General features: G+C 43.4%; 2 protein-coding genes across 2 annotated transcripts in view; one reads left to right on the forward strand and one right to left on the reverse strand.

The window, feature by feature from the left end:
* Nucleotides 1-21,269, forward strand: part of dcc (DCC netrin 1 receptor) — a 563,221-nt gene that overhangs the window by 21,936 nt on the left and 520,016 nt on the right. The window lies entirely within an intron of this gene.
* Nucleotides 2,018-5,147, reverse strand: LOC133638586 (uncharacterized protein K02A2.6-like). Its single transcript, XM_062031365.1, has one exon. The coding sequence runs from the start codon at nt 5,136-5,138 to the stop codon at nt 2,325-2,327; it is 2,814 nt and encodes a 937-aa protein (XP_061887349.1). The 5' UTR covers nt 5,139-5,147; the 3' UTR covers nt 2,018-2,324.

Here is a 21,269-nt window from a genome sequence, read left to right on the forward strand (position 1 = left end):
GTACCTAATAATGCTGGTTGGGCTTACCGACCTCGAAGCAATTTTATTTGGTACATAGTGTAATGATAAGTGTGACCAGTAGTGGGCTGTCACACATAAGATGTATGTGCAGACTGCAAGTTGACGCCCGTTCAATAAATGACACGAGCAAGTACCCATAAGCAAGCAACACCATAACTTGATGTCTCATTGGGAATATAGAACATTTCACACGGCGTTCAAAAATCTGTTCAAATGTTTTAGTACGATTTTGGTAAACTACGAATCCACACCGCATGATGGAACGCGGAGCATTACGGCTACTGAAGTCAGACATACTGTCCCTCAACATACGGGTTTTATTATGGTGTGTGAATAAGGACCTCAAAACGGCACCTATTAGGAGACATATTATTTGTTTTGCAGTATTATGCAGAGGTGGGTAGTAACGCGCTACATTTACTCTGTTACATCTACTTGAGTAACTTTTGGGATAAATTGTACTTCTAAGAGTAGTTTTAATGCAACATACTTTTACTTTTACTTGAGTCTATTTATAGAGAAGAAACGCTACTTTTACTCCGCTACTTTTTCTCCGCTACTTTTACTCCGCTACTTTTACTCCGCTACTTTTACTCAGCTACTTTTATCTACATTCAGCTCGCTACTCGCTACTAATTTTTATCGATCTGTTAATGCACGCTTTGTTTGTTTTGGTCTGTCAGACAGACCTTTAAAGTGCCTGCGTTTCACCAAATACAGTCACTGGTGACGTTTCACTCCGTTCCACCAATCAAATGCAGTCACCGGTGACGTTTGACTCCGTTCCACCAATCAAATGCAGTCACTGGTGACGTTGGACCAATCAAACAGAGCCGGGCGGTCACATGACCTGACTTAAACAAGTTGAAAAACTTATTGGGGTGTTACCATTTAGTGGTCAATTGTAAGGAATATGTACTGTACTGTGCAATCTACTAATAAAAGTTTCAATCAATCAATCAAAAGTGTGAAGGAAAAAAGACACTTTTTTATTTCAACCGTACATCCCGTCAAAAGCCTAAAGACTAACCTGACCGCACAGTTCCTGTCTTCACAAAAAAAGTGCTGCTCCATCGCGCCTGCGCTTACAAAATAAGAGTCTCCGAAAGCCAGCGCAAACAAGCTAGCAAGCTACGGAGTTTGCCGCCAATGGATTTCTTGTAAAGTGTATAAAAACAAATATGGAAGCTGGACAAATAGGATGCCAAAAACCAACCACTTTCATGTGGTATTAGACAGAAAGGAGGAACTTTTTTTCTCCTCCATTTGAAAACGTGGACGTTATCAGCACTACTGTCTGATTCCAATCAATGCAAGTCATCAGAATCAGGTAATACACCAACTTATATTCTTGTCTTCATGAAAGAAAGGAATCTATATGTTAAACATGCATGTATATTCATTAAAACACCTTTAACATGTAAACAAAAACGGCAAAATAAATAAATATAAATTATATACTGTAAATATCAATGTATGAATATATATGTGTGTATATATATATATATATATATATATATATATATATATATTATATATATATATATATATATATATATATATAAATAAATATAAATTATATATATATATATATATATATATATATATATATAAATAAATATAAATTATATACTGTAAATATCAATGTATGTATATATATGTGTGTATATATATATATATATATATATATATATATATATATATATATATATATATATATATATATATATATATATATATATATATATATACACACATATATATACATACATTGATATTTACAGTATATAATTTATATTTATTTATGCACATCTGATGTGTGTGTATGTTACTCATCAGTTACTCAGTACTTGAGTAGTTTTTTCACAACATACTTTTTACTTTTACTCAAGTAAATATTTGGGTGACTGTGTTGTCTGTCTTTTTGTAAATAATCCAGACGAGGCGTGTTGGCTGAGTTCTAAACGTTTACTCATAAAGCGTGCTCATCACAACATTCTAGCTCCCGGCATCGCCACATACACCACCACATCTCTGGCTACCGCGCATGCTCATAACTCCCGTTGCATGCTGGGTAGTGTAGTTCTTATATTACCTGGAACATAACATCACATCTTCCCCCCTATAAAGAAATAGTGTTTAACTCAACAAAGTGTTATTTTTTTTTGTTTAGCATTGTAACCACATTTGCAATCATATAATTTTCTCTTTATAGACATCTCTTTCAACAAAGACACATAAACAGTTATGTCAACACTTTTTTTTTTTTTTTTTTTTTTTAAACTCTCAAGACCTCAGAATCCTTAACAAGTCTCAATCAGCCTCTTTGGTGGCTGAACATGTCTCTTCGGTCTAGAGTTGGACAGTCTCTCAACAGCAGGTGACGCGGACGCTGCTGTCAGTCCTTGGTCAGCAAGGTCAGGCTCCGTGTCAGCAAGTTCTGCAGGTCCAGCTGAGTCCTGTTGAGCCTTCTCCTGAGCTGCAATGTTGCCTTCAGTCAGCTGTAGTTGAAGATCCGTTCCTACTTTGTAGTAAGGTCTGTGGGGCACTGGATGAGTCATCAGTGGCTCCGCTTGTTGTTTTGGCCTGTAAGTTCGGCAAACTCCACATGACGCTGTTGTTTGGCTAATATCCTGATTGATCCTTGGCCAGAACATTACTTCTCTAGCCCTCCTTTTACACTTGACTTCACCGAGGTGGCCTTCGTGTATCTTTTCGAGCATCTGTTTGCGCAGTGAGTACGGAATAACAAATTTGCTCCCTTTTAGCACTATGTCATCCACCACTGTAAGCTCAGCTCTACAATTCCAGTAGTCTTGTATTTTCAAGGGGCAATCCTTTTTGTTGTCAGGCCATCCATTCTGTACTGTGCTCTTGAGTTCTTTCATAGTTTCATCAGCAATAGTCTCTTTCCGTATTTGTTCTGTTCTGTCTGCAGTCACCGGCAAAGATGTCACTACCATATCTACATATGCCTGTATCTCTGTGCTATTATCACTGTCTGCAAGTTCTCTCTTGTCCACTGCTCTAGACAATGTGTCGGCTGTGTACATATATTTTCCTTGTGTATATATCATGTGCACGTCATATTTTTGCAGTCGAATTAGCATGCGCTGTATTCGTACTGGACAATCATTCAACGGTTTGTTCATGATAGACACCAACGGTTTATGATCGGTTTCCACTTGAAACATCTGTCCATATACATATTGATGGAAACGCTCACATGCATACAAACTTGCTAACAGTTCTTTTTCAATTTGAGCATACCTGGTCTCTGCACTTGTCAGTGCTCTGGAAGCATAGGCGACAGGTAGCCACTGCTCTTCATGTTGCTGCAGTAGCACTGCTCCCAGGCCGTACTGCGATGCATCTGCCGAGATCCTGGTGCTCTTCTCGGGGTCATAAAACTTTAACACGGGCTCCTGTGTAAGAGTCTCTTTCAGTTTCAGAAAACATTGTTCTTGCTCGTGGGACCATATCCATTCATTCTTTTGTTCAAGAAGACTCCTGAGAGGTGCTGACTGTGTTGACAGTTGTGGGACAAACTTGGCAAGATAGGTGACCATCCCCAGGAAACGTCTGACCTCATCTTTGTTGGTTGGCCTTTCCATGTTGTTGATTGCTGAAGTTTTTCTCGGGTCTGGCTTCACGCCCTCTTCACTCACAACATCTCCCACAAAGGTAAGTGACTTCACTCCAAACTCACATTTTTCTTTGTTAAGTTTCAGGTTCACCTCCCTTGTCTTGTCTAGCACTTGTCTCAGTCTTTCGTCGTGTTCTTTTCGGGTTGAGCCCCACACTATGATATCATCCATCATTGTCTCAACTCCGGGTATGTGCTCAAAAATCATATGAATGGTCTTATGATATACTTCAGGCGCTGACAAGATGCCGTATGGTAGACGAAGAAACCTGTACCTGCCCTCCGGGGTGTTAAATGTGCACAGTCTTGAACTCTCCTCGCCAAGCTTCATCTGCCAGAAACCTGATGAAGCATCTAATTTGCTGAACCATTTTGCTCCAGCAAATTGTGCCATGATCTCTTCCCTGGTTGGTAACTTGAAATGCTCTCTTCTGATTGCTTTATTTAGGTCTCTTGGATCCAAGCATATTCTTAGGGCACCTGTTTTCTTTTGCACAACAACCAGCGAGCTGACCCATTCAGTTGGCTCATCTATTCTTTTAATGACTCCCAACTTTTCCATTCGCGCTAGTTCATCTTTCAGTTTTTCACGCAGAGCAAATGGGACTTTCCTGCACGGGTGCACAACAGGAAACACATTTTTATCTACACATATTTTATGTAGTCCAGGTAGACATCCAAGTCCTTGAAAGCAGTCCTTATACTCTTCCATGAGTGTGTCCTGAGCATTTGTAGTTTCTTGAGATGTCACCACAAACACTCTTTTGACAAGATTGAGCTTGGTGCATGCACTGAGTCCCAGGATTGGTTGTACACTCATATCCACGATCAGTAGCTGTGCTCTCATTTGTCGACCCTTGTGTTTAAAAGTTGCAATACATCCGCCTTTAACAGGAACTCGTTCTCCAGTGTATCCACTTACTTTGGTTTTTACTGGATGGATTTTGCTCTTTACAGTCAGTGTTTTGTAATCTTCCAAAGATAGCAGGTTTACGTGAGCACCTGTATCTAACTTGAATGGTATTGTTGTCTGATTCACTGTAATTGGAACAATCCATTCTTCTTTTTCAATTGTGCATGCTTGCACCACATTGACAATAAACTCCTCCTTATCATCATCTTCTTCAACTGTGTGAACTTTCTTTCTTGAAGCTGCTTTGCAACACTTTGCATAGTGATTGCTCCTTCCACAGTTGTTACATGTTTTTCCATATGCAGGACAATATTTCGGCTTGTGGCTGCCTCCACATTTACCACATTTAAATTCCATGGATTTGTCTTTTTGATCCTTTTGTTTGGTACACATTTTATTTTTCCATTGTTCTTTATGTATGGCATGCACTGTTGTTTCACCTCTCCGTAGCTCTTTTGCTTGAGCTCTGGTGGTCTCAGCTGCTCTACACATACTGACACACTTATCTAACGTAAGCCCAGTTTCTCGAAGCAGTCTTTCTCTCAGTGCATTATCCATTGTACCACAAACAATCCTATCTCTCACTAGTGAGTCTCTCAGAGTGTCAAATTCACATGTTTTGCTTAGCGTGTGAAGCTCTGCCATGTACTGATCAAAAGGTACTCCTTGCTTTTGGTCATGTGTGAAAAACTTATACCTCTCAAATGTCACGTTTTGACGAGGCACAAAGTATTCTTCAAACTTTGTCATTAGCTGTTCCAGAGTCAAATTAGCTTCATCCAGCTGAAAGCTATTATATATGTCCAAAGCATCTTCTCCAATAACATGCAAAAGAATGTGAGCTTTCAGCTTTTCATTATCAGCTCCTGCTCCGCTTGCTGCTAAATATATATTAAATCTTTGCTTAAAACGCTTCCAGTTATCGGCAAGATTAGCATTTAGTAGCATTGGGCTAGGTGGACTTAGCTTTTCCATGGCTGTACTTTGGGGTAGTTACCGGGACTCCACAGCTCTTTGTGTTGTTGGCTTTCCTCCAACTCGGGCACAAGATCCTCTTCTATTCGTTCAATCTGTCCCTTGTCCTCTGTGTCACTTTACCGCCACTCAAAGTCTTCACACACGCAGCAAACTCCTCTGGAATGTGGCGTCCTTCGCACGTTTTCACTCACGCGACCGGAGACATCTTCCTTCCGCTCGTCTTTCGTGGCTCCCTCGTGGCAAACATTCCGTCCGACGCTGCTCACGGCCACTTCTGACACCATGTGTTGTCTGTCTTTTTGTAAATAATCCAGACGAGGCGTGTTGGCTGAGTTCTAAACGTTTACTCATAAAGCGTGCTCATCACAACATTCTAGCTCCCGGCATCGCCACATACACCACCACATCTCTGGCTACCGCGCATGCTCATAACTCCCGTTGCATGCTGGGTAGTGTAGTTCTTATATTACCTGGAACATAACATCACAGTGACTACTCCTTACTTTTACTTGAGTAATAAATCTCTAAAGTAACAGTACTCTTACTTGAGTACAATTTCTGGCTACTCTACCCACCTCTGGTATTATGCAAAACCAACTTTCCTTACCTGTTAGAGTCTGCGCCGTAGTCAATGAGGCTATGTCTACACTAAGCCGGATAACCCCTTAAACAAATAATTATTTAGCATAAGCATCGTGTCAGCGACACTAAACCATCATTTAAGGTAACCTTCCTTGGAAATTTTTTTACACGGGTAAGTGCGCCGTGTATTTCTTGAATCTCAGACTCTTAGCTTTGTATGGACTCATTGATCGTTTACAAACTGAGTTCAGAGAGGAAGTGACGCCAGAAAGACCGCACCCCACACAGCAAGTGGCATCAGAAAGAACGCGCCACAGCCAGCTTCATACCAACCGGTTCGGTAACTCGGCAGTGTTATGTTCAAATAACAGACACAACAGCCTCGCTCAACTTCACAACAGCACTCTCCTTTATTTCAGTAACTTCCTCAAAAGGCCCAGCCCAACTACGGTGGCTTCAAGGTATCAAAAGGCACAACGTAAATAGCCTGAGTAAGACAGTAGAACACATTACCAATAGGCATTCAAGTATAAGAACAGTATTTAAGATTAACTTGAATGAACACAACATTTCCCCTCCTCTCTTAAAACTTCAAGTATGGAAGGTGGCCACAAAGTCCTGAAAACGCTCAGGGCGTGCCCGGGCCCTAACAGGCCGAGGCTCAGGAGCAAGGGGGACCGGCAGTGGGGCCGGTGCTGGAGCAGGGCACTGCGCGACCGGCACAGCCTGGGCGAGGGGTGCTGCCACTGGATCGGGCACCGGAGGGCGTGGCCCCAATGCGGGAATGTTCGGTGCCACCCCTGTGACGTGAGGCTGGTGAGGAGGGGCAGGTACCTTGCGCAGGCAGCTAGCGTGCCAACGGGATCCATCGGTTAACTGAAATGAAGCTGGGCCCAGCTGGCGGCTGACCTGGTATGGAGCAGACCAGAATGTTGACAGTTTGTTGGCGCGGTGGGGCCGGCGCGCTCTGACCCAGTCCGACACTCTGACAGCTGGCCATTTAGCCCTGTGCTTCTGATCGAACCTTTGCTTCATGGAAGTTTGTTGTCCCTTGACGCGAGACTTGACTGCTGCTGAGCATGGTCGCGGGCTCGCGGCCATCGGTGGGCGGAGTCTCGACAGGGGAAGCACAAACTCTCGACCCACCATGAGGCTGGCAGGAGAGACCCCTGTTGTAGAGTGGACAGTCGCCCTGTAGTGGAGGAGGGTCTGATTCAGTGCAGCCTCCAGCGAGTATCCCTCGGACATGTGAGCACGCAGTCCATTCTTCAGTGATTGGTTGTACCTTTCCACCCCCCCGTTTGCCTGGGGGTGGTAGACGGAGGTTCTGATGTGAGTAACACCCTTGCTGGCAAGGTAGGCGGTGAACTCCGAGGACAGGAACTGAGGACCGTTGTCCGTGGTGATGGCTCGGGGTAAACCCCAACGGGAAAACAGGCGGTCCAGGAAGGCGACGACGGCAGCAGAGGTGACCGTTCCCATGGGAGCCACCTCAGGCCACTTGGAATGCAGGTCGTAGACCACCACAAGAAACCTCTGGTGGTGTGGCACATTATGCAGCTCACCACAGATATCAAGTTGGAGATGGTCCCACGGTTTAGTTGGCCAGTCCAGGGGCTGGAGTGGAGGCGAAGCGGGTGGCCCAGTCTTCCCACTGGTGAGGCACGCTGCACAGGAGCGGATGAGTCCCTCCAGGTCTCGATCGATGGCGGGCCACCACACTGTGTCACGGCACCTTTGCTTGGCTTTGACTATGCCAAGGTGACCCTGGTGTGCCATCTGTAAGACACACCCTCTGAGGGCTACTGGGATAACAGCGCAGTGTCCCCGGGCGATGCAGGCCTCACCCCAGCATGACAGTTCGTTCTTCACACGGGAATACGGCTCTAGCTCAGGTGGGACACGGGAAGGCCAACCGTGTCTGATGTAGTCACGCAGCATGGTGAAGACAGGCTCGGCTGCTGAGGCCATCTCCAAATCACGAAGGGAGACAGTGTCCTTCAATGGTGAGTGGACCAGGTGGACCACGTCTTCTTCGTCCTCCGGGGAGACAGCGGGGCCCTGGGTGGTGGCAGGACGGGACAGGTAGTCTGCCACCACGTTATTCCTGCCAGGGGTGAATTGTAGCTGAAAGTCATACTGCTGCAGACGGTCTGACCATCTGTGAAGACGGAGGGGCCTGTGCCCCACACCAGAGGTAGACATCAGGGTCGTCAGGGCCTGGTGGTCCGTCCGTAAAGTAAAGGACCTTCCGTATAAGTAGAGATGCCAACGCTCACATGCCCATATACAGGCGAGTGCCTCCCGTTCGCCCACTGAATATTTCTGCTCAGTGGGGCTGAGCGCCCGAGAGGCAAACGCTACCGGTCTCTCTACGCCATCATGGATCTGTGACAGAACGGCACCTAGAGCCACTGCGGAAGCATCACAGGTCACGAATGTGGGGCTGTCCAGTTGGAAGTGCGCCAGGATCGGAGACGTGGTGAGGAGCCGCTTCAACTCGTCGAAACCAACCTGGCACTTGGGAGTCCAAGACCATGGTGTCTCCTGCCTGAGCAGCATCCTGAGCGGGGCCGTAATGGAGGAGTACTGAGGCAGGAACCGCATGTAGTAGGCTGTCATCCCCAAAAATGATGCCACCTGGGAGGCCGTCGCAGGAGTGGGGACGTCGATGATGGCATCCACGTTCGACTGGAGAGGCGAGATGCCGTCGGCGGAGACACGGAACCCAACAAAGTCTATGGCGGGTGCAGCGAAAACACACTTCTCTGTGTTCAGCGTGGCATGGTGGCGCTTGAGTGCGGTGAAAACCTGTTCCAGGCGGGCATCGTGTGTGGCAGCATCTGGCCCATGCACCACAATATCATCCAGATACGCCACAGTCCCAGTGCAGCTAGCGAGGATTGTGGACATGATTTTCTGGAAACAACTCGGCGCTGAATTGAGCCCAAAAGGCATCCTCGTGTAGCGGTACAGGCCAGTGTGGGTGATAAACGCTGTCAAGTCCCTACTCTCCTTATGTAAAGGGACTTGTAAATAGCCCTGGCGCAAGTCCAATTTACTGAAAACTCGGGAGCCGTGGAAGTGTGTAGTGAGTTCCTCCGTCGTAGGAAGAGGATATTTGTCAGGCACCACTGCCTTGTTCACTTGGCGGAGGTCGACGCAGACTCTCAGTCCGCCCGACTTCTTCTTGGCGATGACAATGTTGGACACCCATGGGGAAGCGTCGATGGGCTCTATGATTCCACCAGCCTGGAGGCGTTGAAGCTCCTGCGTAACGCCGTCCCGCAAAGCCAGGGGAACACGGCGAAGGGGCTGGACCACGGGAGGCACGCTGTGGTCCAGGAGTGGCTTGTGTGTAAATGAGCTGAGGCAGCCCAGGCCGTTAAACAGCTCCGGCTGGTCGTGTTGCCTCGGAGACGCTACGTGTAGAATCCGCATACCGCTGTTGTCCTGCAGGGTAAAACCCAGGCTAGTGAAGAGGTCGAGGCCCATGATGTTCTCGCCGCGGCGCGTGATGTGGAACGGGAAACGGTCCACAGCTGTAGAGGTGTAGCGAACCGGGAGGTAGAGAAGGCCGACGACATCGATTTTGCTGCGGCCGTAGCCACAGAGGGCAGTGGACGGGGGCTGTAGCTGTCTGTTCGGGAAGAGCAGGTTGCAGGTGTCGACATTCAGTAGTGACACTTTGGCCCCAGTGTCGAGGAGGAGAGGGACACAGCAGTCATCCAGGTAAACAGGGCACCTCGAGAAAGTCGCTGAGTGGGGGCCTACAGTGCGCACAGGCACCGCCGGGTCATGTGACTGTGCATCAGGGTAATCGGCCGGAGCGGACCGGCACCACCTGGCAAAGTGGTTAGGCTTCTGACAACGGCGACAAGTTTGGCCCCTAGCAGGGCAGTCCTGGGCCCTTGTTGCATGGCGGTTGGAGCCACAATTCCCACACCGTCTCTGTTGACGTGTTGGCTGGGGACGCGCTACCTGTATAGCAGCATCAGGGTCTGAGGTTGATAGCTGTTGCACTGACTGTTCAATAACAGGGGTAGGCCTATGAGGCTTATTTTCCGCAATTTTGGCCGCACATTCAGTAGCCGATTCCACTTGTATTGCGATTATTAGTGCGTCATCAAGTGTCAAAGTTGCATCCTTGAGTAACAACTCCTCCTGCACTCTGGGATTAGACGTTTTCTCAATGAGCTGGTCTCGAATGAGTTCATCAGTGAGGTTGCCGAAATTACAGTTCTGTGATAGGGCTCTTAAATCTGCTACATACTGCCTGGCAGACTCACCCGGGCGCTGACATCTTCGTCTGAACTCCAACCGGCGGAGTAGGATATTCTGTGATTTTACAAAATGTCCGCTCAAAGCTGTTATGACTGCATCATAAGTGTCCAGCGTACCGCTGAGAGAATTGAAAATTCTGTTCCCCTCCGCTCCAAGCAGGTGTAGGAGAATGGCGCGCTTCCTCGCGCTAGTGGCATTGTCCAAACCTGTGGCCAAAAGATACGTCTCAAAAGACGATTTCCACTGATTCCAGGGAATGACAGGATCGCCCGGGAGGGGTAGAAACGGGTCCGGAGGTGGCAGGGAGAATATAGGTGTGTCAGCCATCCTCGTTCGCCAAATGTTATGTTCAAATAACAGACACAACAGCCTCGCTCAACTTCACAACAGCACTCTCCTTTATTTCAGTAACTTCCTCAAAAGGCCCAGCCCAACTACGGTGGCTTCAAGGTATCAAAAGGCACAACGTAAATAGCCTGAGTAAGACAGTAGAACACATTACCAATAGGCATTCAAGTATAAGAACAGTATTTAAGATTAACTTGAATGAACACAACAGGCAGCAACCACTAGAAAGATGGAGGCGAGTCATCCAGACATGCCCGTGTTTCTCCTTCTTGTACATGTACAGACGCTTTTGGAACTCACACATCAATACCTTAAGAGGAGGAAATGGGCGATTGCAGCCTTTTTTGGATACAACACATCTCAGACGGCAACATATTAATGTTGAGCGACGGTTTTGGATAAGCCCTGGAAGAACGGCAGCCTGGTGGGATATGTTTGTCACCGAGTGTGTTGTGTCAGAGGAACGGCAAACAAACTTTCGAATGACCAGGTCAGCTGTGATTCTACTTAGAGAAAAACTTTGTCCATTTGTCGAAGGAGAGACAACGAAAATGCAGGCTCCCGTGGACAAGGGAAGACTACGAAAAATAGCGAATTCATTTGGACTGGCAAAGCAGACTGTCAGTTATTGTCCACGATGTATGTCGAGCGATTACTCAACGTTTAGTTTTGTACTCCATAACTATTGTGAAGCCATTAAGTGGTTGCGCTCGTCAAGTACGACTGCCAATTTCAGCCTACAAGCACAGTGTCCTGTTGTTGGTTGTTGTAAAATGTTCTTTATCAATTTTTTTCTTTTCCCACGTCCATTAAAGATATGATTCATGTATGATGGCTCAGGTGTGATTACCGGTAACTACAATAGTCTAACAGCTGCTGCTGGTGAGGCAAACAAGGTTTACTGTTAAAAGAAATGTGGCAATAGTCTACATTGAAACACAGTAAGAATACACTTCCAGGTCAGAGAGGTGACTATGACGCACGCATTTTTTCCGCACATGCGTACTAAGTCGGGTTGCGCCGGCGGACGGAGGGGGTAGGGTAGGGTGTCTTAACACGCGAAGTCCCAGAGAAGGGTCAATTGACATTTTTACCTAGAAAACACACAAGAGGGTCATTTGACCCCTAGTCCCCCCTGTGGACACTCCTTTTGTTATGAAAATGTGGCTGTTAGTGGCACACGGCAGGGGGCCACTTGAGCCTGTGTGGGGGAGGGGACCTTACAGCTCAAGCTTTAGTTCTGAGGTAGGTTGTGTGTGTTTTTGCAAGGATCAACAGAATGAAGGGATCAACACTCTGACATTTATTGTTAAAAAAAATACAAAACAAAACATATTTACAAAGAATGAAAAAGCAACTGTTTTCCCAGTTTTGGTGTGGAGGGTTGTTGCAGAAGCAATTGTTATTTTTGTGTGCCAAAAATAGTTTTAAAAAAAAAATTTACAAAGAAAAAAGCATATTTACAAAGAATGAAAAACCATGTCCATGTAAACGTGACTGACATACATTTGAGCAGTCACTCACAATCCTGGCACTGCCATTGCTCCTTTCGGCATTTCCCACATGTATAATTTTTCTGTCTACCTAGACAAACTGCCCCTAACAGCCTCATTACCATAACAAAATGAGTGATTAGTGTATTCGGGAAAAGCGTCGGGCCAAATGACCCCTCTCTGGGTCTTCTAGGTAGACAGAAAAATGCTGGGACTTCTAGTGTTAAACGGTGGCATTGTTGTGTGTGGACACGGATAAAGTTAGGTGGGATTTACCCTTCTTCTTTTTTCTGTCCTCTTGTTGTTGGGCATTCATCCTCAGCTGTTGCCACCCCTAATAAAAAGTAGCGCACAGTTTTATTTTATATATGACAGTAGGCTAGCTATGGAAGCGCTAACGGCACAACAAATATGATGGGTAGAAGACGATGTTGACGTGGAGACTCGTATATAAGACAGCCCACAAACCGGCGCACTCTGACACGTTGGTCAGAAAGCGACTTGAAGATGGTCTGTAAAACATCATCTAAAGGCCCTTTTCCAGCAAAAGTTAAGGGAACTTTAGGTTCCTGTCATGGAACCTCCAGTTCCTGGAACTGGAGATTCCTGTAGAAGTGTGTGGATTTGTGTTTTCACTGCATTTCCCAGTTCAGGGCAGTTTATACAAATCACGCTGGTGACGTAAGGAGGAGTTGTTAAGTATATATCGACACTGATAACATGTAAATAAACAGACAATAATAGGTCAGAGTTTTTTTCTGCTGAAAAGTAAGTAAATGAAATACAAAGCAATAATATACAAAACGAGATGGTTTAATCTCAGGGCATTCAATCGATCGCAACTGGACTGTTTGGTTTGTCTTGGAAGACGTTTCGCATCTTATCAGACTAGATCGAACCAATCTAAGTCTATGAGCACGAACTGATGAAGCCTACTTGGATGAGCGGCGAAACGTCTTCCAAAACAAACCAAACTTTCCAGTTCCGATCGATTGAATGCCCTGAGATGACAATTACCTGGATGAACTAAAACATTCATGGACATATAGTTTAAAAAATAAAGAGCTCAGAATTGTTCATAAAAAGTCCGCAATGTCCAACAGTCAGAAAGTCGTCGGTAACTGTAGTGGACGTCATCGCTTGTGTACTACCGGGCGGAAACGAACATGCCCAAGTGAGCATGACCAGTGACCGGCAAGCAACAGGAAGAGAAAAATGGCAAGAAGGAAAACATGAAAATTATGGCAACATGTCAAAAACACACAAAAAAATTGCTCGACAATTTGCAAAGCGGATCTTAATTTTTATGGCTGTATGTCTGTGATGCCGGAGCATTTCAAACAGGGGCATGTTGGACATCTGTAGGATGTGGTCTCCGACTTGTAGACATAGTTCGCTTGTTACCTCGCTGGCTAGCTAATTGTGTAAAAAAATAACTTTACCAAAGTGTGCCTGCTAAATGTTGTCCATATGCAGTTTACTCGAATCAACATAATTGACATTATTGTAATGGTATGATTGAGATTAGTATTATATTCCTATTGTTTATATTATTTTTGAAGTCCAAAAAAAACAGTAGTCCAATTGATGGCATTTTACAGTTTGCATTTAAATATGCAAAAGAGCATTGTTTTTGAATCAGCCAAATGTAAAGCACAATTATTAATATTTCTGAATGAAGTAGTCATTATTTTTCAGTCCCTCCAAGATTTTGCGATGTCACTATCCCGTCAATTTAAACAAATTCAACCAATCCACGCAAATTATGTGCAGACTTGCCACCTTGTTCATGGCCCACAACTTCCCCGCACATATTGGCTAAACAGTGTAATTTTCGGCAATCAAATTTGTCTCTGAGCAGCGCTCAAATGCCCACGTTACCAGTTTAATCAAAACTTAGGTTGGTTTCTTGTGTAGAGGAAGCATGAACAACGTGTAACACTATATCAACTCTTAGCTCAGGCCTACTTACTGTTACTGTCTAAAGTGCTAAGCCTTCTGGGTAATGTAATATATAAACATTTTCCTCTGTAGTTTATGTATTTAACATGTATTTATTCAGTTTAAAGGCCTACTGAAATGAATTTTTTTTATTTAAACGGGGATAGCAGATCCATTCTATGGGTCATACTTGATAATTTCGCGATATTGCCATATTTTTGCTGAAAGGATTTAGTATAGAACAACGACGATAAAGTTCGCAACTTTTGGTCTCTGATTAAAAAAAGCCTTGCCCCTACCGGAAGTAGCGTGACGACACCGGAGGAAGGACTGCTCACATTTTCCTATTGTTTACACCAGCAGCGAGAGAGATTCGGACCGAGAAAGCGACGATTACCCCATTAATTTGAGCGAGGATGAAAGATTCCTGGATGAGGAACGTGAAAGTGAAGGACTAGCGTGCAGTGCAGAACGTATCTTTTTTCGCTCTGACCGTAACTTAGGTACAAGGGTTCATTGGATTCCACACTCTCTCCTTTTTCTATTGTGGATCACGGATTTGTATTTTAAACCACCTCGGATACTATATCCTCTTGAAAATGAGAGTCGAGAACGCGAAATGGACATTCACAGTGACTTTTATCACCACGACAATACATTGATGAAGCTCTTTAGCTACTGAGCTAACGTGATAGCATCGGGCTTTACTGCATATAGAAACAAAACAAATAAGTCCCTGACTGGAAGGATAGACAGAAAATCAACAATACTACCAAACTCTGGACATGTAAATACCCAGTTAATGCTTTCCAGCTTGGCGAAGCTTAGCAATGCTGTTGCTAACGACGCCATTGAAGCTAACTTAGCTACGGAACCTCGACAGAGCTATGCTAAAAACATTAGCTCTGCACCTACGCCAGCTCTCATCTGCTCATCACGACCCGTGCTCACCTGCGTTCCAGCGATCGACGGTACGACGAAGGACTTCACCCGATCACCGATGCGGTTGGCGGCCCAGAGACGGAGGAAGTCAAGGTGAGGTCGTTCGGCTAGCGCGTCTGCTATCCTCAAAGTCCTCCTGGTTGTGTTGCTGTAGTCCGTCGCTAATACACCGATCGCACCTACAGCTTTCTTCTTTGCAGTCTCCATTGTTCATTAAACAAATTGCAAAAGATTCACCAACACAGATGTCCAGAATACTGTGGAATTTTGGGATGAAAACAGAGCTTTTTTGTATTGGATTCAATGGGTCCTAATACTTCCGTATCAACCGTTGACGTCACGCGCATACGTCATCATATCTAGACGTTTTCAACCGGAAGTGTGGCGGGAAATTTAAAATTGCACTTTATAAGTTAACCCGGCCGTATTGGCATGTGTTGCAATGTTAAGATTTCATCATTGATATATAAACTATCAGACTGCGTGGTCGGTAGTAGTGGGTTTCAGTAGGCCTTTAAGGAAATTAAGATGATATTTTAATTTGCAATTGTAACCAAAGATGCAGCATTTCCATGACAGAGATGTTGAAGTATGATGATCATTGCTCATCGTCTCTCATTTACCAATAAAAAAAATGGCTTTACAGATTGCTCTCAACAGGTCACACATGTTCTTAACATGTAAATGTGTTCGAACATAAATTAATGTTTAAGATGGAATAACACTTTAAGTGTAAAATAAATATGGAAATGTCTGAAACATTTGGACAGAGCACCACACGTTGCAGACACCACCTAAGGAAGCTTTAAGTGTTTCTTTCTGTAATTATAAATCCATTATTACCGTATTTTTCGGAGTATAAGTCGCTCCGGAGTATAAGTCGCACCGGCCGAAAATGCATAATAAAGAAGGAAAAAACATATATAAGTCGCACTGGAGTATAAGTCGCATTTTTGGGGGAAATTTATTTGATAAAACCCAACACCAAGAATAGACATTTGAAAGGCAATTTAAAATAAAGAAAGAATAGTGAACAACAGGCTGAATAAGTGTACGTAATATGACGCATAAATAACCAACTGAGAACGTGCCTGGTATGTTAACGTAACATATTATGGTAAGAGTCATTCAAATAACTAAAACGTATAGAACATGCTATACGTTTACCAAACAATCTGTCACTCCTAATCACTAAATCCGATGAAATCTTATACGTCTAGTCTCTTATGAGAATGAGCTAAATAATTTTATTTGATATTTTACGGTAATGTGTTAATAATTTCACACATAAGTCGCTCCTGAGTATAAGTCGCACCGACGGCCAATCTATGAAAAAAACTGCGACTTATAGTCCGAAAAATACGGTACTATTATTAGCTATAATTAATTAATACGGTACAGTAAATTGACGATAAGCTTTGAGTATGTGCCATTTACTGCCATAGTGCCTATTTTTAAGTATGTGTGGTATAAAACATGTAAAACATCAATACAGTATTTTTTTCCACATTTTTGTTGCAATCCTGTGGTTTTTTTAGGTTGAAATTATAACAACCACTTAAAAACATTGATAACAAATTCATAAAATCACGAGTTGATTCAATTTTTTAAAAAAGCCTCAAAACGATCCAACTTTCCCCACAACTTTGTAAAAATGCTGCCACAAATTATGGAGGGAGTGCTTATTGTCTTTATTGTTAGTTAGCACATGCCTAATAATATCTCAAGCAGATTTAAGAGCCCATTGCTAAATAAGAGCCACTCAAAAGGTGTACGCTTTATATTCATAATTGGTCGACTTATCGTTTAGATAGATAGATAGATAGATAGATAGATAGATAGATAGATAGATAGATAGATGGATAGATAGATAGATAGATAGATAGATAGATAGATAGATAGATAGATAGAAGTTTTATTAATCGCTCAGAAAAAATCAAAACCCAACAACAGAGCAGGTAGCACCAAAAATACAGGAAAAAACACTCAAATTTAAACAAAAATAAGGTAACAGGTAACAAGTTATGTAAAAAAGATGAATAACATAGAGTAACAAAAAAGGTATATAAATAGTCATTAATTGCAGCATTAGTTTAAAAACAGTGTCCTGACTTTAACACAAAAGTTGGTGAAAGGTTAATATCTTATTTCCAAACATCTAAACTATTGTCGTCCTTTTTTTATGGTTTTTGTAACATGATGAAGTTACTAAAAATACATGCTTGTAACCATTGTTGCCAGGGGAAACGCTTTCCCGGGCTCATTCTCAGCATGAGGTTGATGGCCAAGCAGCCAGCAGACTGGTAACATGTTCTCAGTTTATCAGCGCTTTAGAAATGCACCAGCGGGAAAGTGAAGCCTGCAGCCTCAGTGAAATTAAAACAAACACTTGGATACGTCTTTTGACAGCCAGGAACCAGCCAGACTGGCATTGAGAGACTAGTGTGCTTATGTGGCCTCAGGCTCTCTCTTCTTGAAGTGGATGCGGGCAGACAGGAAGCAGCGTAGGTGCTAAACACAGCAGGCTGGACACTGTCCGTCTTCAATGTTTGACCAGTCCTTTCCTTTTTCTCTGTCTTCCAACTGTTCACTATCAAAGTAGCAGCATGTGAACGCCTGTCGTCTTCCAATTTTCTTTTTCATTGTATTTTTGCTTTTCATGTTGACCCAAAAAACCTTCACCTTTCTGCCTCAGCATGTTCTCATGTGAAATCTTTTCCGTAAAGTAACTCTTTTTTTCTCGTGTGTAATTGGGATCTGCATGAGTCCCGAAAATTCAATCAAACCATAGATGCATGGCGGAGATGCATTTGGTCATTTTCCACCAGAAGTTCAGGAACTTTAGGTTTCTGGAACCACTAGTTACTGGAACTATAGGTTCCTGTAGAAGTGTGTGGTTTTGTCTTTCCACCGCATTTCACAGTTGAGGGTAGTTTATAGATTCAGGCTGATGACGGATGGAGGAGTGCCCATCCATCCATCCATGTTCTACCGCTTATCCCTGTCGGGATCGCGGGGGTGGCGGAAGCCTATCCCAGTTGCATTCAGGTGGAAGACGGGTTACACCCTGGACCAGTTGCCACCTCATCGCAGGGCCAACTAAGATAGAAAGACAACATTCACACTCACATTCACACACTAGGGTTAATTTAGGGTGCCTCGCAAAGGGAAGGTTCTGGGTTGGATTCCTGGGCTCGGGGTCTTTCTGTGTGGAGTTCGCATGTCTTTGGAGATGTGAGGATGCTGGAGTACGCAAAGGCAACCCACGCAGTCTCGGGGAGAACATGCAAACTCCACACAGAAAGACCCGGAACCCGGGAATGGAACCCAGGACCTTCTTTTTGAGAGGCACGAGCACTAACCACTGTGGCCCCATGCTGCCGTATATATATATATATATATATATATATATATATATATATATATATATATATATATATATATATATATATATATATATATATATATATATATATATATATATATATATATATATATACACACACATATACATATACATATATATACATATATAAATATATATATATATACACACACATACCGTATACATATATATTCATATATCAATCAATCAATCAATCAATGTTTATTTATATAGCCCTAAATCACAAGTGTCTCAAAGGGCTGTACAAGCCACAACGACATTCTTGGGTACAGAGCCCACATACGGGCAAGGAAAACTCACCCCAGTGGGACGTCAATGTGAATGACTATGAGAAACCTTGGAGAGGACCGCATATGTTAACCCACCCACCCCCCCCCCCCTCTCTAGGGGAGACCGAAAGCAATGGATGTCGAGTGGGTCTGACATAATATTGTGAAAGTCCAACACATCAGCGAAAGTCCAGTCTATGGTGGGGCCAGCAGGAACCATCCCGAGCGGAGACGGGTCAGCAGCGTAGAGATGTCCCCATCCGATGCACAGGCTAGCGGTCCACCCCGGGTTGGGAGCAGAGTAGAAAAGAAAAGAAAAGAAACGGCAGATCAACTGGTCTAAAAAGGGAGTCTATTTAAAGGCTAGAGTATACAAATGAGTTTTAAGATGAGACTTAAATGCTTCTACTGAGGTAGCATCTCTAACTTTTACCGGGAGGGCATTCCATAGTATTGGAGCCCGAATAGAAAACGCTCTATAGCCCGCAGACTTTTTTTGGGCTCTGGGAATCACTAATAAGCCGGAGTTCTTTGAACGCAGATTTCTTGCCGGGACATATGGTACAATACAATTGGCAAGATAGGCAGGAGCTTGACCGTGTAGTATTTTATACGTAAGTAGTAAAACCTTAAAGTCGCATCTTAGGTGCACAGGAAGCCAGTGCAAGTGAGCCAGCCAGTATAGGCGTAATATGATCAAACTTTCTTGTTTTTGTCAAAAGTCTAGCAGCCGCATTTTGTACCATCTGTAATCTTTTAATGCTAGACATAGGGAGGCCCGAAAATAAAACGTTACAGTAATCGAGACGAGATGTAACGAACGCATGGATATCATTTGTACATATACATGTGTATATATATATATATATATATAAAGGGACAAGCGGTAAAAAATGGATGGATGGATATATATATATATATATATATATATATATATATATATATATATATATATATATATATATATATATATATATATATATATATATATATATTGTAATAATCTCAGGAATGTAGGCTCATAGACTTCTTCGTTTGTCTTGTATTTATTGCACAAGATGTATTTAAGTCACACAACAGCTCCAATGTGCGTCTATTCCCTTTCCCGGCAAAACTCGAACCCCCTACTTCCTATCAACAATGTCACTTCCTATCAACAATGTCACTTCCCTAACTTCCCCGGAAGTCCCGCCCCCCAGCCAAAGCCATTGGCTAACATCCCTTAGCCAGCCGCAACAATAAATAGTCGAGCCAAATTTTATTTTATTTTAGGTCATTTATTCACATCATTTTCTGTTGTGAACTTCCCCAAAAGCGTCTCTTATTGTAAATAGGTTCCACTCTATTATTTTCCGTTACATACCTTTTTGTTTCCCTGGGGGGTAATTTGGCGTCGCACCTGTGTGACCAGCTTCAGTGAGCACTGACGCTCAGAGCTGGTAAGTCATGTTTATGTCTCTCTCCCTTTATTTTTTTATAAACTTTTTGGTTGTCGCTCTTAAAGTATTTTATAAGAATGCACACTGTCTTGTGACGTGCTGTTAAGCATGTGGGTTGAATTCCCGATCTTTCTGTTTGTTAAATTGTTGTAAAAACCGGACTTTTATATGTTAAATGATGTGTGGATTAGCTTAAAGGCCTACTGAAATGATTTTTTTTTAATTTAAACGGGGATAGCAGATCTATTCTATGTGTCATACTTGATAATTTTGCGATATTGCCATATTTTTGCTGAAAGGATTTAGTATAGAACAACGACGATAAAGATTGCAACTTTTGGTATCTGATAAAAAAAAGGCTTGCCCCTACCGGAAGTAGCGTGACGTAGTCAGTTGAACATATACGCAAAGTTCCCTATTGTTTACAATGATGGCCGCATGAAGTGAGAGAGATTCGGACCGAGAAAGCGACAATTTCCCCATTAATTTGAGCGAGGATGAAAGATTTGTGGATGAGTAAAGTGCAAGTGAAGGACTAGTGGGGAGTTGAAGCTATTCAGATAGGGAAGATGCTGTGAGAGCCGGGGGTGACCTGATATTCAGCTGGGAATGACTACAACAGTAAATAAACACAAGACATATATATACTCTATTAGCCACAACACAACCAGGCTTATATTTAATATGCCACAAATTAATCCTGCATAAAAACACCTGCGTGTTTGTTACGCTAGCTCCTAGCTCCTCTGCTAGCTCCTAGCTCCATAGAACACGCCAATACAATTCAAACACCTGATCAACACACACAATCACTCAGCCCAAAAGACCGTTCACCTAACCCAAGGTTCATAAAGCTTATATATTTTTAAAAAGTTACGTACGTGACGCGCACATACGGTCAAGCTCTCAAATGTTTAGCAGCCAAGGCTGCATACTCACGGTACCTGATATTCAGCTGGGAATGACTACAACAGTAAATAAACACAAGACATATATATATACTCTAT

Source organism: Entelurus aequoreus, linkage group LG21, assembly GCF_033978785.1.
Source record: "Entelurus aequoreus isolate RoL-2023_Sb linkage group LG21, RoL_Eaeq_v1.1, whole genome shotgun sequence".
Taxonomy (NCBI): Eukaryota; Metazoa; Chordata; class Actinopteri; order Syngnathiformes; family Syngnathidae; genus Entelurus; species Entelurus aequoreus.

What these genes read in the sequence shown, in the direction of transcription:
- LOC133638586 (XM_062031365.1), bottom strand. Translation starts at nt 5,138, where the DNA reads ATGGATAATGCACTGAGAGAAAGACTGCTTCGAGAAACTGGGCTTACG.